This window comes from Stegodyphus dumicola, chromosome 3 (genome assembly GCF_044657685.1).
Source record: "Stegodyphus dumicola isolate Sdum_Otavi_A_Nest chromosome 3, ASM4465768v1".
Classification (NCBI taxonomy): domain Eukaryota; kingdom Metazoa; phylum Arthropoda; class Arachnida; order Araneae; family Eresidae; genus Stegodyphus; species Stegodyphus dumicola.
This window is the reverse complement of record NC_140770.1, coordinates 138893313-138919097: the sequence shown is the minus strand read 5'-3', so window position 1 is coordinate 138919097 and position 25785 is coordinate 138893313. Positions and strand designations below refer to the sequence as shown.

Genomic DNA, 25785 nt, shown 5'->3' with positions numbered 1-25785 from the left:
TTCGATCTTCTTCAATAATAAAATACCTTTGCGTAGAACTCATCAAATTATTTTTCATGAAATTCTCTAGGAGGCTGATGAGATTTGAAAGCGTTTCTTTCCTAGATTCGATGCTACTCTGTTTCACATTTGGTTCTTTCATCTTTCGAGAGACTTCAATATTTCGTTTTAGCATATCATAAATTTGTTTCTTGGGAGAACGCCGTTTCTTCCGTGAAAGATGATTTTCGGAAGAAGGTTGAAAATACCTGTGATTAATAATGCTAACGTTGTTCCGTTCCATTTGAGGGACGAAGAGATTTAATGGGTTATGACCAACTTGAATATCGTATTGCTTTTGCTGAGAAAGTTCTGGCTGCGTACGGCTCAAATTGTGACCCAAATTTAGTCCTTCCTCTGTTGCCGGATTTGTACAGTTTTCTTCCACATCAAATATTTTTAAAGAAGTGCTAAGAAATTCCGATTTTTGTGTTCCGAAGTGAAAGATGACTAAGATGAATCCTATGGAAAAACAAAATGCTGAGATTTTGATGGGAGAAGAAAACGGTTTGCTCATGCATTTCATACTTTTAAGGAATTGAAAACAATGAATTGTTGCCTAGTCAATGCTGCGAATGGGAGATTTTATTTATATTTAAAAGTTGTGTATCATAGTTGCCACTCAAAGCAAATTTCATTATCGAAATATTAAAAAACCATCAGTATTATATTTCTATAATAAAATTACTCTCTTTTTCTTATTATATACGCAACAAAGCCTAATGAAAGTGTTACCATTACAAAGATACTTTCGTAAATTACTGGAAAATGTTAATTATATTGCATAAAAACATAGTTTTTAATAATTAATAAAATTAATACTCTAATTTTCAGCTATCGTTGAAGTAATTGATGGCACGAGGCACAATAATCGTTCAGTAGCAAACATTCATTAAACGGTTATACTTCTGCACTAGAAGTATTACAAGAACTATTTGCAATGCCATTTACGGCAGCAAAAGTCAAGTATAATTTCTAATTTCTGAGGAAATACTGCTGTTGCTCTATTAAGGAATTAAATATGGGTTTCTTTTCGGAAGCGCCAAGCGTGAAGAGCAGAAAACAATTTTGATGTCTCACTAACAATTTCGCGAAAGATCAATAAAGATTCAAATGTAAAAAAAGGCAATTAATAATGAGATAAATGTAAAACAAAAAGCACATTTAGTTTGTTTAGTGATCTGTCGGCTACGGTTTTTAAAATTTTAATGCATTTTCAAAACGCAGTGGGGGGAGGAGGGGTTCTCCCTATTGTTTCTTTACTTCCTGTGTCGCATCATTTCAACAAAGTATACGGGTCCAAATAAATTTCAAACATCCCGATGATTATTTTTTATGCTTCGTAAGTTTTCTACATTCTTGGAAAATCAGCATTCGTATTTTGAAGCAACTAATTCATCCTTATTGTAACCGGCCCACCAGCGGCCGAGCGGTAAAGTCGATGAACACTCGTAGTTCGGGCCGAGGTTCGAATTCCGCGAACGGGCTGGCTGCATGGGCGTTTTCGTGGTTTTCCCCATGTGTAACGTGTATACGAGCCAGTTTCCCATAGAAAGTCCTCCACGAAGGCATCCCTCCCCTTAAACAGATAGATAGCTCTAGTGTGCTTTGCCATAATTAAATAAACCAAAACCAAACCTTATTGTAACCATGCAAGAACACTTCTTGTAACTTAGTTTTCATGAAAATTAAAAAGAATCTCAGATTCGGTTAATTAACCATTTATATGGAATTTCAGATATTTATGCATTAGCGTAAATGTCGAACATCTGTGCGAAAGGAAAAGCTGTCAGATCGAGCATTAGAAAATACTCCTTACATTTTAAACGTTAATTAAAGGGTCCAGTAACAGTTTCAAAAATGTATACTGAAAAAAAAAAAGGGGGGGGACAGTTCTATATATCCCGTTCTATTGGCCGATTGACGAAATTCAACTTGCGTTTTTCATATCTCTAGATACTAGATTTATATATAGCACTGTTTCTAATATAGGTATTTTGACAGAAAATCGGACTTCTATGATATGACATGTCGATTTTTTCCAATATCTTCTACGACTCAATATATGCCAAAATGCCAAGTTTCGTAAAAATCGCAAGAGTAGTTTTTAAAAAATTAGCTTGCAAAATTTTAGCTCTTCAGTGTTAATTGAATTTGGTATATATTTATTAATCTCTGTTTTTTCTATTAAACTTATTTTAGTCTTCCTTTCACATTTGTAAATTTAGGTTCCTTCGAAATAAAATTTGACCATTTTTTATGATTTATTTTTAAAATTTGTATTTTTTAATAATTTTTATAAATTTTTCGAAAAACATTTTGAATTATAACCTATAAAATTTTTACCATCACCTTAAAGTAGATGTATTTCTAAGTATACCTAAAAAAAAATTAGAGTTTTTATTCAAAATTTCCGAAGATTACGTGATTTTGTATATTGGCACGTTTTGAAATTTGGCATATTTGTTGAAAGCGATAAAACATCTAATGTGGTTTAGGCACTTTGTTAAAATTATTTCAAAGTAGGAACGGAGTGAATTTTTATCCCTTATGGACAATGTAAAAAGGAAAAGGAAAATAGGTTGCCATAAATTAAGAAGTTCGCCAAGTGAATTATACTTGGCGCAAACTGAAAAAAGTACGCCAAGATAAATTTTTGAATTACTCCTTAAATTCCGTACCAAATTTTACTAAATTTAATATTTAGGGATGATTTGAGTCGTAGAATCGAAATATAGAAAAAAAAAAAAAAAAAAAAAAAAAAAAAAAAAAGGCATGTCATTTTAGAAAAAGTCCCATTTTGTGTCAAAATAGCTAAGTTAGAGCAATGCTATATATAAATCTAACATATATCTTAAGTCGCGCTTTCGAGACATAGAAAATGCAATTTGGATTTCGTTAATCGGTCCAATAGAACGGGAGATGTAGAACTGTCCCCCCCTTTTTTTTTTGCGCAGTGTACAAATATCTTCTGTAAAGATGTGGTCGTTTTAGGTGTAACAGAACTTGTTACGGGACGAACATGCCTTAGTCAACAACATCATAGTTTAATGAAGCATAGAACTATAAGACGACATGAAATGGATCAAAGATCTACACAAAAGTTAAGCCACCTATAGCGTGTTATTTCAAGGCTTTAAAAGAGGCTTGTATAGAGTGGAAATATCAATTAACGTTTGAGAGCAGGATGCCCCGAAATTCCAATGCTATGATAAAATTATTATTTATCACTAACTACCAGACGTCAATCTACTTTCTTAATACGTACACATTGTTTTTAACTTATATTTATAACTAAATGTGATATAATGTTTTTGATTCTAAAAATTCTAAAAATTGATTATGATATCTTTTCAGGCAGCTCAGAGAAAAGCTGTCAAGGTACTTGTGGACGCTGAATATACATATTTGAACCCTGGTATGAGTGCCCTCACACTGGCTGCTGTGGCTGTTTTTAATCGAGATTCACCGATTATATGGAATACTTATCAGTGTTATTTAAAAGCAAGTAAAATTTATTTATTCTTTTGTTTATATTTTGTTTTTTATTTTATCCTTCTTTACTTCAGTTTAATTACTAATGTTTCTTGAACCCCCCCCCAAATGGCTTAACTTAGATTAAGTAAGTTCGACCAAATTTCAAAAGATTATAATGTAATCTGTAACCTAAAACAAAAATCATCTTTGTTTCTTAATTTCTTAACTTCTTTTTAAATCTTTTAGTCTTTTTTCAATAAATTACAATATTTTTAAATGCATAGCTGTTTAATAATACTTATTTTATTTTATTTTTCGTTTACTTTCAATATAACTATAAATAATTACAGATTGGCTTAAGATAAAACAAACCCAAACCAAGTGAAGATCACATGAACTGTAGGACGTTATTATACAAGTAGATAAAAGACAAAAGCATATTTACGAGGATTTTTTCGTCTTTATAAGAACTGCTGAAAATATTGGCCGTCATGGTCCAGGCGCAGTTTGTGCCGATAAAACATGTTCAGTGTGACTTGCTCGTTAGATGTTGGAGATGGCTTTGCGTATCAGTGTTCAAGACTTCGTAGATTCTTGAACTTTCGTAGATTCTTGAACGTTTTGTTTCAGTGCGTCAAGAGTTTGTAGATTGCCCTAGTAAACCTTGCCCTTCATGTTGCCTCTCAAATAAAATAACTGTTGAGTAGATTAGATTAGGTGACCGTGGAAGTTATAGATCCTTCGAGAAAGTCCTTTCAGGTGTAAAAACTGAGTGCACTGTTTTCAAGAAGACCTGCACTGATTATTCTAGTAAACCTTGCCCTTCATTATGCCCATGAAACAGAATAATCGTTGAATAGATTAGGTTACCAGGAGGTTATAGATCCTTCGAGACGGTCCTCTTAGGTGTAAAAACTGAGTGCCTGCACTATTGCGTCGTCTTACCGCCGAATGGACTACCGCCTTTCCGTTTCTCTTTTGCCATATCCGGTTAAGTTTATCTTGGACAACCTCGTGTAAAACACCGAAAGCAAAATAATGCATAACAGGTAAATACTGTAGAAATGTGTAGAAAATTGTTGATGTGATTTTATCGTGGACAAGAGCACAAAATTTGGACCTTTCACGATAAAATTCAAGTGAGCCTTATGAATAAGTCATCTGGATACATGGGGCTTATGCACCTTATAAGGGACAGTAGGAATTCGCCCAACTCCGTCCCACGTGGGAACACTACTAAAGATGACCACCGAGCTCAGAACTTGACGAGGTTGTCGATTTATTTATCACCTTGGCAGATGCCATCTACTCTACTCCCTACACCAGTCCAAGGATACACCTAGCAAATCAGGCGGCAACACACAAATCCGACGGTTACTCCACTAAACTCAACATTTTACATTAAATTGATCTCATGCTTAATTTATAAACATCATTGCAAATTCATATTAAGAGAATGTGGAGCATGAACAAATTTTGAATTCAGCGGTAAATAAAACCCCGTTTGAAGGTTTGCCATAATGAAGCCACGTCGATAATAAAAGTAGCTACATTTGGCCTTTTATCTTCATTTCGGAATTTTAAACTTAATAATAATAGGTACCTCACTCTGGAATTATGTCTGTAGACCAGTTCTCAATCAGAGGTTCAGGGTTCTCAATCAGAGGGGAATTTGATAGTTTCAGGAGAGGGAATGCCGTCAGCCGTTTATTTACCTATCAGGATCTAGGGTCAGTCCATAAGTTCATGCTCATTAAGAGTATGCGTGGAATTCATTATGCTGCATTTACTAAAACAATACAATTTTGAACCTGTTGAAACTTGTCATCGTTTGACTAACATATTATTCAGTTCATCACCAACTCTTGTAAATATCGAGCACATTTTAGTACCCATAGAAGATGAATATAGATAACAGTAAAAACGTGCTGTACTACATTTTTTTTATTTTCATGGGGTGAATCTTCCATGTTTGCAGCGATAAAAATTAATAGTGTACATGGTGAACACACTACTAGCGTAAGGACTGCGCCAGAAATGATTACTAGCGCCAGAAATGATTTTAAAAATTTTAAGTTTGAAAAAGCAGCATTGATGATGAACCCCTTTCAGGACGTTTTGAGCTGTTAGAACCAAATCAAGCGATTAATTCAGAAGTTTATAGTATAATACTTCTAAACTCAGGATTGATCAAAAAACGCCCACGATTGGCATCAAGAAAGTGTTGTTTCATCATGATAACGCTAGACCGCATACGGCTCGAACAACGCCGCAAAAAATTAGTGAATTTAAATGGAACCTTTCGCCACATCCTGCTTACTCCCCAGGTATTGCCCCAAGTGATTTTCCTTATTTCGTGCATTACAAAATTTTTCACTGGGAAAACTGAGAAATGAATTGTGGCTTAGAATATTCCATTTCACTCAAATGAAATAATTATTATTCAAATAAAAACTTTCATATATTATTTTTAGAACGCACGATGTAAAGTAGAAGAGGAAATGAAAATCATTCTAGAAGATTTCGGCTGTCATTTTGGAGCTAAAGTCGTCCGCGGAGCATATATGGTGCAAGAAATGAATCGAGCTGAGAAATTCCAGATTGAATCCCCAGTTTGTGAGAGTTATGCTGCAACTTCTGAAACTTATGACTAGTTAGTAAATAATGGTTAATAATTTGCTTTTAGTTTTTCGTTTAATTGCATTGACTCATGATTGACAATTAAACTAGTCATATTTACATTAAATAACTGTCTAACTAATCACATGTATATAAAAGTGTGTATCACAGACGATATAACAACATCATACCCAGTCACAGAAAAATGGTGTGCCTAATTAAAGCTGTGTGAAAAATAATAACATTGTTCATATTATAAATACGCTTGTGTTAGAAAAAGAAATTATATAAAACATTTATTTCATAGTCGCTAACTCCTGGATCCTATGGCGCGAAAACCGGGAATTTCTGGAAGGTATTTGGCGAAGCCAATTCAAAATAACTCCAAGTTGACCTAAATTCACTTTATAATGCATGATTCAGATTACTGAACTATTCATATTGTGACGAAGTATTTGAGCATTCTGACGAGAATGTTTGTATTTTAACATTTGCATGCAGTATCCATGTTTGCTGCGCTGTACCAGTGCGCAATCTTTATAGCGCGAGTATAAACACTTGAACGTATCGCCAAGAGACGTTAATGCTCAGTAGCCGAGCGAACCTGTCTCTTCATTTGAACGAGATAGCGAGTTCGATCCCAGGTCGTACTCTTTCCGGATTCGTCGGCTCCTATCTTGGTGACATCATCAATTGAGTTCCATCTATTTTACTTACATTACATAGTGCTTCCCTTCGCACAATATTTCTCAGATTAGGACCTGAAATTTTACCCAATGAGATATGTGACCCATTATCCATGTGAGGTTTTCCCTGATCGGGGTATCTGAGGTGCCTGTAATAGCGGGATAAAGTTCCTGTTGACACAGGCCTACCCAACGGTATCAAAGTATCGAGAGACTCAAATAATATATTGTGTTGTAAATGTGATCTCACCTTACATTGTAGTAAACTGACTCCTGCACCCGAAATCCTCATCTATTGCTACCCCAATGCTAATTGCTATTCTCACGAAAGAATGCTGATTGTTTACCTAATTTAAACTCACATGCACAACTGCTTGCTTGACTTTGCCATTACCGATTCTTTCGTCATCGGGTGTGGTGCATAATACCTTAATTTTTATAATTACCATGAAAGGCCTTAGGGAGCATTTTGATTTACTGGCAAAACCTCAAAGTAGTTCATGCCAGCAGCAAAGTGATGATCCATGATTCATCCATTCGAGAAACTCACTTGTACTTCACTGTTTCTGGTTGTTCGTGGCCGACATTTAACGTCGGCTTATCATCATGTATTTAATTTCTTAATTTACCTTTCAATTTTAAATAAAATTAATTTTATGCTTTACTAAAGTCTTTGAATTTCCTTTTAATGAACCTTGATATGTTTGAATTATCATGGCATTAAACCATTGCCACAATATCTTAATTCATAAGCTTAATACTGTTGCGTGCGTACGGGTTCGTAATTGATTGAATGCACAAGTCGATGAAAAGTGAATAAAATTTATTCTTATCGCAACAAATAAGACAAAAATGCTGAGGTTTCCTCAGAGATATTCGTACAACATCGCAATATCTCACGGTAGTTATATTTTAAATTACTAAAACGTTGAATAGATCTCAGTTCCAAAATGCAACCCGATCTTACCGCGAATTCGCTACCATCAATAACAAGAACTAAATAAACAGCTGCTAAACAACTGAATTGAGATGTTTTCCTCAAACTTTTATAAGCTTTTTAATTCTGAACGAGAATATTCTGGTATTTTCTCGATTTTTATGGATATCAAAAGAGTACAATTACGAGATATCTATTTATTAAAATGTTAAATGAACCTGCTCCTGTATTTTAATTTTTCCGGCTTAGCTTTCTCTCCAAATAAATGCTAATAATAATAAATTCCCGTGCTGCATTGCACGGGAATATAAAACAATTTTAATTACAAATTCTACTAAAAATAGCTAAATAAATACAAAAACCGTAACAATACTTAATTTGATATTCCTAGTTTTAAGTTAAAATTTTACATTCTTTGGCTCATTTCATTTTGTAATTTTCTTTCCGTCTGATATTGAGAAAATCCGTATAGGGAAAGAAAGCTTTGATATATCAAAGTACTTTTAAATAATATGAAAATAAAATTAACGCTTCATATACATACTACACTGACTACCAATAAGTATTTGGACACCTATGCAAATGACGACATCTGCGGTCCTAAGGTATATCACGGACTCCGCCGGTATATATCGTGTAGGAAACAGCATCGGCTTTAGTTGCATGCAAGATGCCTCGCAGTTAGGAGCTCTCTGATTTCGAGAAAGGTATAATTATCGGGTATCACAAATGTGGCCGATCCTTAAGGGCCATATCTAGCCATCTGAAGTACCCAAAATCGACAGTGGCCTATGTGATTAAGAAGTGGAAGGTTATCGGTGATTGTCGGAATGTGCCCAGAGTCGGTAGACCAACGAAACTGGGAGATAGAGACCGACGAGTGCTGTCCAGAGAAATTCGGAAGAACCGCACCCAGCCGATGGCCCTCATCCGCGAGGAGTTTCAACAGGCATCCGGGAGTATTGTTTCAATGAATACCATCCGTAAGGAAGCACATCTGCTTGGTTTTCATGGTCGTGCTGCTGCCCACAAAGTCCAACCGCTCTGCTCGGTTAATGTGCTGCAAAGCACTTCGAAATTGGACCGTAGATCAGTGGAAACAGGTTCTTTGGAGTAAAGAATCAAGGTTCACCCTTTACCGTTCGGATGGCAGGGCCTGGGTCTGGCGTCTACCTGCAGAACGTCTCCTGCCAGAATGCATTGTGCCAACAGTCAAGTTCGGCGGAGGTGGAATTATGGTCTGGGGGTGTTTCTCCTGGTATGGGCTGGGACCTTTGGTCCCCATTCATGGTAACCTCAACTCCGATGCCTACTGCACTATTTTGGATGACAATGTGCTTCCTACGTTGTGGCGGTTTTACGGATTGGACCCTTGTTACTTTCAGGACGACAATGCTAGTTGTCATGTTTCGACGTTAACCACGGCTTGGTATGATGCCAATGGAGTTCATCGAATGGACTGGCCTGCCCAGAGTCCAGACTTGAACCCTATCGAGAACCTCTGAAACGAGTTACATCGCTGAATTCAGGGGTGCACTACCCATGCAAAATCGGTGAAGGAACTTCTATGTCTTCTCCAAGCCGAGTGGAAGAAAATACCACTAGCTGTCATACAAAGACTTGTGGAAAGTATGCCCTGGAAGGTCCACGCTGTAATTACCTCTCGTGGAGGCTCTACCAACTATTGATTTTGAATAAAGTTACTTTTTCTTTTCTATCACAGGTGTCCAAATACTTATTGTTAGTCAGTGTATTGTGTGGATAAACTTAATAATGTGTCAGTTATTGATGTAAAATAAACTAAATATTAAACACTGGGTGAATCTTAAACTGTTTAAATAAATTTTACAGATTTGTGGTATTATTTGATCGTTTAAAAATTTTAAAATTATATTTTGGTTCTTTAATGCCCTTCTAGTGTTATTTCGTTTCTTCTGAACAAGAATTCGCAGTTAGGATTGAAATGTCAATTTATCATTGCAAGTCATAATGAAGAAAGTATCAAATTAGCAGTGAAACGGTAATTATAACTCTCTTATAATTTTCCTTTTTATTTCCTATTCTAGAACTTTTAAATTTTGTAGCTAATAACATGAAACTAGCTCAAGATCTCTATAGTGTCATGTCTGATATATCATTAAAATACTCTGAATTCCCTATTTCTGAAAAAAAAAATTAATTAAAAAAATATAGGAAATATGATATAAAGTTATGTATGGAAAACTTAATGTTACAACATTTTAGAGATACATGGGAGACATTAATAAGCTCCCGATTTAGGAATGTATTATGTGTGATGTATAAGCTCTCGATTTAGGGGTGTTCGAGAGCAGTTAAAATGGATATTTTCGTAGAAATATGATACCCGAAATTTTTCGCGATTACAATACTTCCTTCACTTCGTACAAGGAAGTAAAACTAACGGTTTATACATTTGGCATGGCAATTAAATTAATATTGTTGAGTGCGTACGGGTTTGTTTTAGAATGAATGCACACAGGTCCGATTATAAATTATTAAAATTTATTTTTATCAAAAAATGTATTTCAGAGCTCTGAAATTTCCACAGAAATATTCGTACAAGTGTCCACAATATGACACGGTACAATCAGTAGTTATACTTCAAACAACTAAGGACGTTAAACACAATGCAATGCAAAGCGCATCTAAAGAATAAGCTAACTCGGATATCTCAGTTCCCGCGGAATTCCCAACAACAATAATTAAGCAACTGAGAGCAGATGCTCTCTCTTCGGCCTTAAGTAGTTTTCAACTGGCCGCTGAGATATTTCTAGTACTTTCTGCTTCTCGAAATTACTGGAAAGAAATATAAAGGTGGAATTACGATTACGGCTAACATAGTGGTCAATTTCATTGATTCAATTTCAATACACATTGCGATAATACAAGGCTCGGACCAAAATGTCGCCAAACTGGGTGATTTTTGGCGATTTGTCGCCAAATGACCGAGAAACCCTTTATTAAGTGTTAAATGCACTCGCTCCTGGATTCTTACTTTCTTACTTCTGTTTAAATTTTTCACGTTATAAAAGAAATACAACAGTTTTACTTAGAATATTACTAAAATTACCTATCTAAATACAAAATACGTAACAATATAATATTTTATTATTTAGGCTCTCCACGCTTTTATTATTTGCCATATAAAATTGCAGATGATTTCTGTAAATAGAACCACTTAATCTATTATTCCCGTTAAACTATGTGATATGGATATGGATATGGAGAAATGTGGTGGATACCCATTGTTTAACCATTGGCAATGTGGGTATTGTCCAGCCACACTAGATATCCAGATAAATTACACCCCACAGGACTTACAGGGGATCCTGCCAGGCGTTGCTTGCAATGCTTTGTGTTTAACCAGAATGCGGGCAATGCCTTTCTTTTCCCCTTAAATATACATTGGTGTTTTTACAGTTGGTGCATTTCGCACTTACATGCTTTGGAGGGCAACTCTAGGTCTGCTTGCATACTATGTTTTAAGTAATAGCTTTGTTATATTATTCTAGGTTGTGCTGCATAGCTAAGTGCCTCTTGTGGACAGGAAGCTCATTATGATTATAATTTTTTTCGGAGATGGATGTTCTTGATAGCGTATCTAATAAAGGGAGTCATTTCACTCTCTGAATTCGGGACTTTTAGATGATGTTCATCTGTAAGGGGGCATTTGAATATATAATGGTCGGGACTGCCTCTTTCTCCACATACACATTGATCTGAAGTTGCTAGTTTCCTTGCTTAGAAGTACGTGGGAGAAGAGCATTGCCCTGATAAGAACCACGTTATTTCTCTAGTTATTAAACTGGGAGCTGTGCCTACTTTTGGGAACAACTGATAAGTCCTTCTTCCTTGTTCGGCATTGTCCCATCAGTTCTGCCATTCAGCTTTAGATTTGATCTTTTGATCTGAAGATTTTTTTAAGGTTCGAACCAGGCCATGGTACTGATAAATTTTGTGCATTTGACCCCTAGGTGCTTCTTTGGCTAGGATGTCAGCCTCCTCGTTGCCAGTTGTCTCTGCATGTACCTTCAGCCAAGTGACAAAGAAGTGTTGATTTTGTTATGCTGAAGTTCTTTCTGTAATCTCCTGGATTAATTTTGACCTGTGGCGCGGGTTTGCAATTGCATGCATCGCTGAAAGTCTATCTGTAAAGATATGTGCTGCTTTTAGGGAGTTTGTGATGCTGTATTTTATTGCTTCAAGGAGCGCTACTGATTCCGCTTGGAATACACTATTTTGTTGTTCTAGGTGGAACTTCTGTTCTGTTGTCGAATTGGGATCTAGGTATGTGATAAATTATGTGATAACTATGTGAAGTGATAAATTATTTTTCTCCTTTTAGCGCATTAATTATTATATCCATTTTAAGCAAAAGTTTACTGTATAAAAACATTTTTAATTCTTTGCATGAAGTAAAGGAAGTATTGTAATCGCGAAAATTTTCGGGTATCAAATTATTTAAATGGAAATATCCACTTTGACCGCTCGCGAATCCATTTGAATGATGTTTTTGCATGACATGTGTACGTACAGTCAGAATAAAGGACTCTTTTTCCCAAAACGGATTGTAAAATGGATTTATAGATTTAGAAGAGATTTTTTCCGTGACGTCTGTACGTACGGACGCACGTTATCTTGCATAACTCAAAAACGAATAGCCATAGAAGGTTTAAATTTTGTATTTAGGACTGCTATAACATGTAGTTGTGCACCTCACGTTTTAGTCGCAATGAGCAGCACCAAAATTATATAAATAAGTATATATAGATAGATATATAAATATGCACCCACTCTGTTACCCGGCTCGGTGAACTGAGTTTTTGTTTCTTATATGTTGGTAAATTGTGCATTATTTGCTTTAAAAGTGATTGAATTATGTCGTTCTTATATTACCGTTAAGGTTTTTATGCCGTCAATTAATTTGCATGCAATATTTGTAGAATTATCAACAATTTTAAAAGCTGCGTAAGTGCTTCTAAACCTGAAGAAGTCACCATTTATTTTCATTTGGATCTCTTAGTAGAATAGTGAATTAAATCAGTTTCTGCACCAATTTCAGTGTCTTTGCCGAATGGTACCAAAAGTAAGCTTTCAGTTTTGTGCACCGAAAAATCTGTCTTCTTATCCGCTGGCTAAATGGCTTGTTTTTGGGTATAAACTCTAATTTAACTTGTAAAAAAAATTTAACTGTTTTTAACTGTATTTGGCGTTTTTTCTCCTGTATTTTACAATTTTGGATGAAAGTGTTTTGAATTTGTATGTATTTTTGCCTTGCTCCGAAGTGATAACTGAATTAATTGAATGAGAAACATGTCTCTGAAATTCGAAGAAATAAATTTAAATGAAATGCAGGAAAAAGTGCATATAAATTAATATTCCGTACAAGGAAGACATGTGTTAATACACATCGTTTTCTGTATTTCATTGCCACTTTTTAAGTATTAAAAAAATTAAATACAGTTTTACTGAATTTTACATAGTACCGTATCCATTTACTTCCTACATTCTAGTTCAGAGTCCGTGAAACTATTTTCATTATATATGACAAAATAGTAAGTCGGAATATAGGCAAAAAATTATCAGAAATTAAGAAAAACAACCCGAAATAGAGTGACATTAAAATTACAGTTTTATGAAAAATATTGATTTTTAACGGTTTATAGGTAAAAATGTTTCTTCTAAAATTATATTTATTGAAAAAGAGAAAAGAAAAAGAGAAAAAACTGGGGAAGCCCATTTCGATTTATTTCTAAAAATATATAGTTAAAATGTGAGTTTATCTCACTTCTAGGCGGATCTGTTAAAGAAAAGATTCTGAATGATATTAAAAATGCAAATGATTTTAGTATCGTCTTTGAGAACCCACCCGATATCTCACACATAGATTAAATTAGTAAAATCATTTGTTACATTCACATAGAAAAGAGAAATGTAGAAGCAGTCTTTCTAGCGTAGTTTCAACAAACTGGAGAGAAAGCCGTTGACATAACGGAAAAAAGTTTTAAAGTTATTGAATACGATAGGCTAGATATAAATATGTGCCGAGGACAAGGATACAACAATGCTTCTACAATGACTGGAATGCGTTCAGGGATTCATGCAAGGATTTGTGAACTTAATGCTAAAGCATTGTTTGTTCTCTGCGCAAACCATTTTGCCAATCTGTGCCGAGTACACTGTTTTGCAAAAATTATAAGATATTTCTCAGGCCTTCTTGGCATGCCTTCGTGGTATAGTGGTCAGCACACTCGGCACGTATTCGAGAGGTCCTTGATTTGAGTTCCCGCGAGGGCATTGCTTTCATTTCTCCTGTTTCCAAATAGGCTAATATCTTTACACAGTTCCCACTATGAGTGGTTTTTTTTTTGGGGGGGGAGGACGAACTTTAAATTAGTTTGTATTTTTTTAGCTTCTACTCACATATAGAAGATCCTTAATAACAAATGTTGGAATTAGAACTAGACGACTTTCAAAAGCAAGATGGAGTGCTCACTACGAAGTTGTTTAGCCTGTGTTTAAGTGTTTTAAGAAGATTGTCGATGCCATATGATGATGATGTATGATACTTCGGAAACTATCAAAACCAGAGAATCAGCTTAAACTTCTGTTGTTTAGAATGCATGACTTTTCGTTTTTGTGCTTTTTACGCTTATGGAATACTGCCTTAGAAGAAATAAAATACGCTCAAAGGTATTTACAGTGGAATCTGCTTCGTCTAAAAATCTTTTTAAAAACAAAAGACATTACCTCTTTTGAGCAAGCACTGCGACTACAGAGGCACATGTGAAAGAATGGGCAGTTCTGTGGTATAAAAAAAGAACTGTCAGGAAAAAGAAAATTATATCTGGAAAGACGCTTGCAGAAGAGTCGCTGACTTTGCACCAAGAACTGAAAAGATCAATGTTAGAGTGCATTGACTGGTTTCAATAAAAAAAATCGATACACATTGCAAAGCCGTGAAACATAAATCAGATTGGTTTGCTGTCTTAGAGCCCAGAAATCGGATCAAAATCTAATGAAAACATAGCTGAAATTGAACTTTCCAAGTTTGTAAAAGGACTGGTTCAAAATTACGAAGAGCTTTCTAGATATGGCATCTTTACAGAAATTCCCAAGCCTAAGAAGATTTCTACACGAAGAAGTCTCTTTGTTGGACTTCCATAAGATTAAGAGTTCGTTGTTGAATATGAACTTTCCGAATCTGTTCCCAACTTCACTTTAGTGTTAAGATTTTTCTTAATTTTGCACGTTTCTGTAGCATCACATGAAAAAATTTTATCGAAACTTGGACTAATTAAGAATTACCTTATGTCCAATCGAGCAAAGCCCGACTCTCTAATTTGGTCATTTTATCAACAGAAAATAGTGCAGCTAAAAGCATCAATTTGGATGACGCAGTTTCAAAATTTGCAGCAGAAAAAGTTAGAAGAATAAGAAGAAAAAAGAAGAAAAAGTTAGATTCTAAGTTTCATGTTAAAGGTAATTGTTATTACGAAATCCTTTGTTTGCACTGAACTGCTACATTAATAACCAGTTAAACAGTTTTATGAATAAAAAGGTTTGTTACTTATTTTTTGTCATTCATAAAAAAATTATTTAGAAAATAGTTAATGTAACACTCTGTTTGCTTAACCAATTGAGTCAAAAAATTTCTTTCTCAATAAATTTCATTTAATATTTTAGTGTGCATGAAAAGATGACAAGTTAAAACTCCGCACCGGGTGCTACACGACGTAGCTACCGTCACTGCGTGAAAGTTCTAGGTAGAAGTTATTATGATGCAAGTCGGCATCCTAACATGTTCTACCGGATTTAAATCTGGAGAATATGCAAGTCATTTTTAGAACTAAAAATTTATAATCTACTTGTGTTAAAACACTTTAGATGTACCGTACGTAACAAAATTAAAAATTAAAGAATGTTACACACAGATAAATTACGAAAGAATGTCGCTGAATGACATTAAAGAGACAAAATCGACAGCGAATTATTTTAACTTATTTTTTAATCGAACCCAAGCAAGCCAGGGAGGATGTCAAAAATCTCAAATTTTGAAGTTAAATTGCTCGGTCAATTTTTGTCGTATACAGCAGTGAAATTTTTTTATCGTACGAGAGCGAACGTTCATTTAAATAATGAGTATACACGTTTACTAAACATGATTATAGGAATCGGGGCTGCATAGGAAGCTAGATTTCCTAATTTTTGCAAATTTAAAAATGCAAAAGAATAAACATTTTTGTTATTAGAAATTTCATAATTTTTACAAAATTGATTTTTAAAATTTAAAAATGCGAAAAAAATTAATATTTATATCAATTAATTTTTTTTAAGTAGAAGTAATATTCTGCGATCACTGGTTGTCGAAATAAAAGCTCATGAAGATTTTTATACTATATTATATTTTTTAAAATCCAAAACTTTTTAACTTATTCAAAATTTCAAAATCCGAAATTTTTAATTTACGCAGCATGAGGCTTTTCTTTTCTATTCGTTAGCTGTATATTAATAAATGGTTTGATTACATCAGTTGTGTATAAACTTATAACGTTGCGCGCCTCTAACTAGCACGCAACCAAGAGGTGACTGTGAAAGCTTGTATAAACCACAGAGTCTTATAAAGGGTTTAAGTCCCTTTTTATTCAACGTAATAAATTACAATGGCGTCCTCTTGACGCTTACAGACTGTGCCCACTAGGCAGTCAAATAAAAATAAGAACCTGAAAAGAAAGTAAAGACAATATTCTAACTACGAGGCTCTCTAAAATAACTAACTCACCGCGTTTTACAAATACCGCAGCTAATTCAGCAGACTTGAAGCTCACTGGAACAATTGCAACTACTTCCCGCCAAGCACATAGGCCGCAACGCGGGGTTCTTCAATTCTCGATAACTACCTCCGCGCTCGCTAAGTAAGAATAACTCTCTCACCGAACTCGTTTCCTTCTATTTAAACCATAATACTTCCGCTGATAATTTGAATCCTTGCGCGTTCTACTCAAATTTACATATTCTGGCATTGGCAGTTCCAGGGGAAAGTAAGGCTTGACAGGAAAGATAGTTTAAACTTAAAATAAATGTTAGTTAAAATAAATATAAACCCTACATTTGCCGCTACCAGAATTTGGAAAACTTGGAAGCAGGTCCTACAAACGACCTGTTGTAAGTTTATCTAATTCTGAACTAACTGGCGAAAGCCTCGTTTACACAAAAAAATCTTATGTAACAATTATATATTAAAATTCTGTTATTCGTTACAAAGCTTTCTTCTTACAGCAACTTTTCCTGGACTTCATCAATCAATCTTGGTCTTTCCTTCCAGCATCTGGAAGGAATAAGTATCAGTATCTTTCTACATACATTATAATTTACACTTTCTTGACACAATAATTTTTTTGTTTTTAAACGATTCGTTTTTCTTAGTTATTGCTTACTTCACATTCATTCAATTTTTCAAGCATTAATTTAACTCCACCCTGGCTCTCCACCATGTGTGGTGTCAAACGGGAATATTCGTGTTTTAGTCTTACAACACTTCCCCTAACCACCATGATTTGTTAGAATTCAACAACCAAATAGACACACCTTACTCGACATTCTACAACTCAATGAGCTATTTTAATATTCTTAAAAATTCAAATGTAGGTGGAGAACCCTACAAAACACATTCATTCTAACTTCCCCCTCATTCATCTTTAAACATGCAGGCTTTCGCTCTAAAGCATGACTTTATCTACAATTTACTACTTAAATTTTGACTTCATTGCTTTTAAGCATTCACTTTTAGCATCTACAATTTTATGCTTCTAGACTAAATTCTACTTTTACATAACATGCAAGTATTTACATACATTTACAAAAGTTTAATACATATGCTTTTTACAATTTACCATAAAATGAATAAGAGAAAATAAATTTTTACTTTACTCATTCTTCGCCAAGCTGGCGGCACTGAAACTAAAATTCTTATTAATACAAGAATACGAAGTTATTTTTATCTTCGGCCAAATTTTGGCTTTAACATAACAGAATTAGTCTTTCGACCAACAGAAAATGCTTGTTTTTAGCTTTTACACTTAAAGAAAATAATACTTTTGCCTTAGCTAAATAAAGTAAAACAAAACTAAGTCTCAACCGAGACATATTGACTTTCGTCAAAACATAGAACTTCGTACTTATGCATAACATTTCGGAACAAAAGAGAAAAAAAAATTTATAGAAGGTTTTAACTTATCTTTGAGTTTTCGATGCTTGAAACTCCGTCATTCGTTTTTGGCAATATTGGTCCCAAGTTAGAGGTTTCATGGATGTTAATCTTCTCCTTACTGCCCTCCGAGTATCGTCCACATTACTTTTTCTTTTGCGTCCTCTACATGCTGGCCTCTTGGCGGAGTAATCGTCTGGTGGTTGGCATTTCCGTTTTTCCCTGGGACGGCTGGTCTTGACGTCCTCCGGTCTGGAGTCCTTGAATTTCTTCTGTTCCTCGTACTTCTGTGCCTCCTGTTGGCGTTTCAGTTTCCGGAACGGCGGCCTTGCTGGCACCTGACTCTGTGGCCGTGTGCGCGTTCTCCTTGATGTGTAATTTCTCCTGCCATCTTTTGTAGGTGGTGTTTTCGTCTTTACTACGGTTTCTTTACCCGGTTCATCTGTATTTTTGTTTTTCTTAAACGCCGGAGTTTGAAAATCCTTTTTTCTTTTTGATGCCGACGTCCGGGTTGTAGAAGTGCTAGGTCTCTCTTCAGTCCTCCGTTTCTTGGGTGGTGGAATAGTTGTTGCAGTCTCTGGCTCTTCTATTTCGTTTAGACTTGAGTCCTGCAAGAAACTTTTAAGAATTTCAAAATCATTTGGATTATAGTATTTTTTCACCTGGTCGGGACTTGCTTTACAGATTTCCCCTCTCTCGTTTTTAAGATATAAGACTACTCCTTTGATTTCCTGAATTACATAGGGGCCTTCAAACTTTGGAGCTAGCTTTGCCATAAAATTGTCTGGGGCACTTGATAAAGAAAATTTCCGTTTCAATACTTTATCCCCAACTTTAAAATCTGCTTCACGGCGTTTTCTATTATAATATAACTTCTGTCTATTTCTTGCCGTATCCGAGGTTTTAAGCGCCTGATCAATTAGCTTTTGCACGTCTTGTTGTCTTAATTCCTGCTCTCTTTGTTGCACAAAGAATAATTTATCTAAAGGCGTAATTAACTTTCTGCCTAAAAATAATTCTGCTGGAGTTTTTCCCGTAGTATCATGATGTGCCGTTCTTAAAGCATAAGCTAATTCGTTTATGTAGCCATCCCAGCGCTTGTGATGTGTGCTAACGTAACTGCGAATTATTTTTACAATGTTTTTATTAACTCTTTCTGCTATGTTAGCCTGTGGTCTATACGGAACCATTTTGATATGGCGTATATCAAGTCCATTGCATATGTTTTCAAATATTTGACTAATGAATTGTTTTCCGTTATCGCTAATGACTTTTATCGGTGCACCGTATTTTAAAATGTATCTGTGTAAGAATGCATCTGCGACTGTTTTGGCTGACGCGCGTTTAAGTGGAACAATTTCTATCCATTTTGAAAAATGATCTACTATTACTAAAAGAAAACGATTTTTATTTAACTCGCTCTGGGAGAAGGGACCAAGGAGATCTATGCCTAAAATTTCATTCGGAAATGTAGCGCGAATGCTATTTAAGTACCCGGCCGGGCTGTAATTAATATCATTTATTAATTGACATTGATTGCAGGACCTGACATACGCCGTTACTATTTTGTATAATTGCGGGAAATATACCGCCTCGCGTACCCTTTTTATAGTCTTTCTGACCCCGAGGTGGCCCGCTGTTTTTTTTTTCGTGCAACTCCTTCAAAATGCTTAATCGAAGCGAGGCTGGGATGACTGGCTTATACTCAAGATTTTCGTTTGTTGTTTTCGTATAGAATAATAAATTATCTATTATTTCATAGTTTTTTGCTCTATTTCTTATCGCATCGATATCTGTATGCTCAAAGCTTTCGGGGTCTTTCAAATAAGCATAGATATTTCCAAATTCAGGATCAGCTTTCAGTTCAGTAATAACCGTATCTCTAGAATCTAAAATTTTTGAAGTCAACACAGCGCATTTTTCATTACCTTCACCGTCCAGTTTTATACGAGAAAGTGCGTCAGCTACATTGTTTTCCTTACCCGGTTTATATTTTATTGTGATATTATATTCTTGGAGTTTTAAAGCCCATCTTATTAACCTGGGCGTTAGGTTTTTTCCCGAGTAAAGTCTACCAACAGCCGCATGATCCGAAAAGACTGTTACTGGCGATTTGCCGAAATAAACTCGAAATTTCTGTACAGCCATTAATACGGCTAATGTTTCTCTTTCTGTAGCTGTATAATTCCTTTGTGTCTGATTCAATGTTTTACTAAAAAATGCCAGCGGATGGTTATTTTCATAAGAACCGCACCCACCGCATAGTCTGATGCATCTGCCGCAATTTCCAGGTTTTCGTCCCCCTCAGGGAATTTTAAAACAGGGGCATTAATAAGCGCTTCTTTTAATCTTTCAAAAGCTGTGTTAGCTTCCGCTGTCCACGTAAATTTACTCTTTTTTCTTTTGATTACTAAGAGTGGTTCAACAATATTAGCGAAATCTTTTATGAAAGATCGATAGTAAGAACATAGTCCAAGGAAAGACGAAAGTTTCTTGGCGGTGTTGGGCGGTGGGAAATTCTTAATAGCTTTTATTTTTGAATCTTGCGTTTCTATACCCTTTTGCGAAATTTTATAACCGAGATATTTAAGTTCTTTAGTTGCGAACTTGCATTTTGAGGCGTTAATTGTAAGACCGGCCTCTTTTAATAATTTAAAAACTTGTTCGAGGTCATTAATGTGTTGTTCCAACGTACTACTCGTTATAATTATATCATCTAGATAAATTAAAGTTGATTTTCCTAGGACAGGCTTTAGAACAAGTCCATAGCTCTCTGGAATGTTGATGGGGCCCCACACAACCCAAAAGGCATGCGTAAAAATGCATAAGTGCCCGATTTTGTTATAAACGCGGTTTTATGAATATCTTCGGGTCTCATAGCTATTTGATAGTAGCCAGACGTTAAGTCCAAAGTAGACATATATCTCGTCGATTTGATCTGTCTAATGATCTCGTCTATAACCGGCAAAGGGTAAACTGGAAATTTAGTTATGCTATTTAGTTTTCTATAATCGATAGCAAACCTCCAAGCCCTTTTATCCGAAGGAGGAAACTCGTTCTTTTTCCTACATAGTACGACTGGACTCGCGTATTCACTATTTATGGGCGTTATTATTTTATTCTTTAACATCTCCTGAATATGTTCTTCGATGATTAAGTCTTTTTGTTTATCATAGCGATACGGTTTAGTCCTACAAGGTTTTTCGGCATTTAATTGAATCTTGTGAGTCACGATCTGACAGTTTCCCGGTTTTTCTGAAAACAAATGAGAAAAATTACTCACCACTTGCTGTATTGCTTTACTTTCCTGGTCATTCAAATGGCTAAGGTCCAATTCAGGTGTCTCCACCGGTTCCACCACCCTCTGGTCCATCTCCAACACCACGGAACTATCTTGAAAATTTAATTTGGCCCTCGCGGCCCTTAAAAAGTCCATACCTAAAATAAGAGAGTGTTGCAGGTGTTTCACCACAAAAATTAATACTTTGAGATTTTCCTCTTTTATCTGTAAGTTTAATGATACTTTCCCGATGCAGTGACATGTTTTTCCTTGCGCCGCTATAATTTCCGTATTTCTGGTTTTGAATAGTCGTATCCTATAAAAATTCTTTTTGAAGAACTTTTCACTCATGAAATTTCCTTCTGCCCCTGTATCGATGAGGGCTTCTTTCTACTGGTACATCGCCAACCAGGACTTGTATAATTGGTAGCTGTGAGTTTTTTACGATGACTGTATTTAGATGTCTATTTGAGGGTTTTTCTAAAACTTCCGGGGTCTGGACCCTCCCTTTCACAGGCCCCTCTAGTCGTTTAAAGCTTTCCTTTCAATCTGTGTCTTCTGGGTACGCGGATGCTTATTTTCAAATTTTCTTTTTGGGCCTTGACCTTCGAGTTTCGATGCGTTAGCTTGATAGTTCTTTACCCCATATGAGCGATTTCCATTTCTGGTTTCCTCCTTCCTTCTGGTACTTTGAGAATATGTTTCCCCTCTCGCTCTTTCCGCTATTCTGCGATTTTGAAATTTCACCGCCAATTCGAAAAGTTCCTGCAATGTGGTTGGGTTTCTAATTTCAAAGTAGTCTTGAACAGCGGGTAACAATCTTGGTAATATTATTTCAATAATCTCCGCATCGGGTTTCTTGCCATACAGCATATCCGTTAGCTTAATTTTTCGTAAAATAAAGTCCGTCAAGTGTGCTGTATCTCGTTGATAGAAACTATATAGCTCGGCTTCCAGCCGTGCGCGATCTTTCACTATGGGGAAGACCTTTACTAACGATTTTTTGAAATTTTCAAATGTATACGTCGAGCTTCCAAATTCACCTTGAAGAAATTTGCCTATATTTTTCCACCATAGCGCGGCCTGTCCTCTTAGTGCTGATGTGGCGATAGCAACTTTTTGTCTTTCAGGCACAGGATAGAGCTGAAAGTGGTTTTCTATACCTTCTAAAAATACGGACACCGAATTTTTTCCGTCGAAATAGACGTTTGGCTTGATTGGTGCTCTCAAAGTCTGGACCAGGTATCCAAATCCTTCTAACTGAGTTGTCATTTCTTGGTGTTGTCCAGCGGCTTCCATCCAGTTTTCGGCCATTTCAGTTCGATAAGTGTTCGGGCGCCAATATAACGTTGCGCGCCTCTAACTAGCACGCAACCAAGAGGTGACTGTGAAAGCTTGTATAAACCACAGAGTCTTATAAAGGGTTTAAGTCCCTTTTTATTCAACGTAATAAATTACAATGGCGTCCTCTTGACGCTTACAGACTGTGCCCACTAGGCAGTCAAATAAAAATAAGAACCTGAAAAGAAAGTAAAGACAATATTCTAACTACGAGGCTCTCTAAAATAACTAACTCACCGCGTTTTACAAATACCGCAGCTAATTCAGCAGACTTGAAGCTCACTGGAACAATTGCAACTACTTCCCGCCAAGCACATAGGCCGCAACGCGGGGTTCTTCAATTCTCGATAACTACCTCCGCGCTCGCTAAGTAAGAATAACTCTCTCACCGAACTCGTTTCCTTCTATTTAAACCATAATACTTCCGCTGATAATTTGAATCCTTGCGCGTTCTACTCAAATTTACATATTCTGGCATTGGCAGTTCCAGGGGAAAGTAAGGCTTGACAGGAAAGATAGTTTAAACTTAAAATAAATGTTAGTTAAAATAAATATAAACCCTACAAACTCAAATTAAAAAATGATGGCAATGCGAAAAATTTTAAATTGTCTACATGGACAGTTAAGATAGCGACACCTTGGGCTGACAGTTTAATAAGCACAAATTCTGTTTAATGCTCTAAGTTAAAGAAAATACATTATGTAAATATATGACCAGGTTGTATCTATAAGTTTTATGTGAAAAAAAAGCGAATTTCGAGTTAAAACTCTCATTCCATCCTTAAGATATCTCGTTAGATATAGGTATGTGTTCCAAATTTGAAGCATTCTTAATCACAAGTCTTTGGATAAGTAATATTCAACTTATATTTTAATTCCTAATTATTTTCCAAATGTTGTAATTGTCATTCGAAAAATGTAAACATGATACATAATTAATAGTTATTCATTATCTGTTCTCTCTCTTTTTTTTCTCTTTTAGAATGACTGAATTAAAAATTGACAGACAGGCTGGTGGAGTTTGCTTTGGACAATTATATGGGATGTGTGATTACATATCTAATCCCTTAGGTATGACTTTATTTACTCTAAATATGAATAATTAGATATGATTTCAGAACGCACGTTGTTTTGTAACACCTATTAAATTATTAACTATTTTAAACTGAAATGAATTTACGTAGCAAATCTAGGTTCATTATCAAGGACCCTTTTTCTAGTAAATTAATTGGTTAAAAATATCAGCCTTTTGTTTTAAGTGCAATTACCCTAAAATAAAACTTAACGTTAGAAAAAACAGCAACCTTGTATATTTGGCGTAGATTGGCGCCAAACACAAAATTATTGTTTTCTCTAACGTTAAGTTTTACTTTGGCGTGTTTCTCTTCTTTCTTACTAATTATTAGATTGTGTAAATTGTGCGAACATTATATATATATATATATATATATAATTTATCAAGCAAAGCAGTAAAAAGCTATCGACCGCTTCAAGCTATCGCCCGCTAGCTTGAAGAATTACGACTTTTTTAACATATTACTGTTTTTTCCTTTTTCTCTTGCTTTCATGGCCAAGTTTTTATAGTTTTAGCTGAATTTGCCATTTTCACTTCAAAAAAATTTTTTCCATCCTTCTACAAGCCAAGCGCCATTTTTTGAGCTCTTAACACGATTCACGAGGTTTCCGGCCCCCTCCGATAATAGGAGACGAGTTACATATAACGAAAATCACTTCGCATTGGCTAAACGCCCACAACTCTTCGCTCCCCCCTACCTACGTCATCCAAAAATAAGACGCTTAAAGTTAGCAGCCATTTTACTACATGTTTTCAGAGGGACAGCTTTAATCGCCAAGGTCAGTTTTTTGTTTCTTTTGTTACAACTTTTTCTTGGTCTTAGCAAGACCCACTGAGTTGTTCTTTTCTCAATTTTTTTAAATTTTATATTGATTATTAACTACAGGTTTTCTTACAGTTTTATAAAATCTACAATTTAAAAATTAAATTGTTAATCTTTAAGCTTGCAGGCCCAGCCCGAATGTATTTGTATTTTTAGAACTAATAGCTCATCGCTATTTATTTTCGTTTTGATTTTAATTTTAGACTAGATTTAGAAAGTTTGATTTTGATTTACATATTTTAACACCTTAATGTGTCTTTCTAAGCGGACGCGTCGGGAAATTGGAACAGAGAATTGGGACTATTAAAATTTCCAAGACACTTTGTCAAAAAATTTTTTAGCGTAAAAGTTTCAATTGTCTGTTTCGGCGAAACGCGTAATGGGGTTAGCTTGATTCGACGTTCAAACAATGAAATTTCCCTTGAAAAGCCTGTTTGGATATCGAATTGGGCTAATTTACCATTTTCCGCTTACTTTTTAACTTTTTCTGTTATTTAATTTTATTGTCTTTATGTTTTACATGTCTAATGATTTGCTTTTCATGTGTATTGATTTTTGAAAACGTCTTTAACCTTTTGGAGCGACAGCTCTTGGTAACTTTTAGGCGAGCTTTCTACAATTTTTATTATATATATATATATATATATATATATATATATAATTACACAATATTTCAACAGAACATACATTTCACATTACAAACAGTTTACATTTATTAATTCACAATACCACTTAACTCTATTTTACTTCAAGCAAACTTACCTCTCTTGATTGGCTTAACTCCCTAAATAATTTATCGTTAAAATTAAAACTTGAATTGCATACCTTTAGGATTTTTAATTTTTAATTTAATTTTTTCTAGTTTTTTTCATATATTTTAATATTAATGTTTGCAAAAAATTTTTAATCTAACAAAGATAGCAGCTTGGCACTCAACTTTACCTACATAAGCGCCATCTATATAATTAATTTGAAGAACACACTTACTTCTCTTTAAAAACACTTTTGCAGACCCCAACGCTCATTTAGTAGGTAAGTTAGAATTAAAACTTACTATTTACTTGCTTTAAGTATTTTTTTTTAAATTTTTTATGTAGTATTCAAATATTTTCTAGATATGAAATTATATTTTTAAGTATATATTTGTTTTTTAAAAATTGTGAATTAGTTCTTTATGTTTCTTATTGGTTTATATGGATTATGTCTAGTTCTTTTTTAGTTTATTTTTATTGATATGCATATTCATATAGGGGAGGTTTCTGTAGACAAGGGTTTCTAAA

The 25785-nt window shown here is 34.9% G+C and overlaps 1 protein-coding gene across 5 annotated transcripts in view; it reads left to right on the top strand.

Moving 5' to 3' along the window:
- LOC118192813 (hydroxyproline dehydrogenase-like) overlaps positions 1-25785 on the top strand; it is a 134513-nt gene that overhangs the window by 41463 nt on the left and 67265 nt on the right. For all 5 annotated transcript variants that reach the window (XM_085813356.1, XM_085813359.1, XM_085813358.1 and 2 more), the window contains exons 6-9: positions 3397-3543; positions 5991-6169; positions 9677-9778; positions 23590-23678. In XM_085813356.1, the coding sequence (XP_085669482.1) occupies positions 3397-3543; positions 5991-6169; positions 9677-9778; positions 23590-23678 (517 nt within the window). The remainder of the gene's footprint in view (positions 1-3396; positions 3544-5990; positions 6170-9676; positions 9779-23589; positions 23679-25785) is intronic.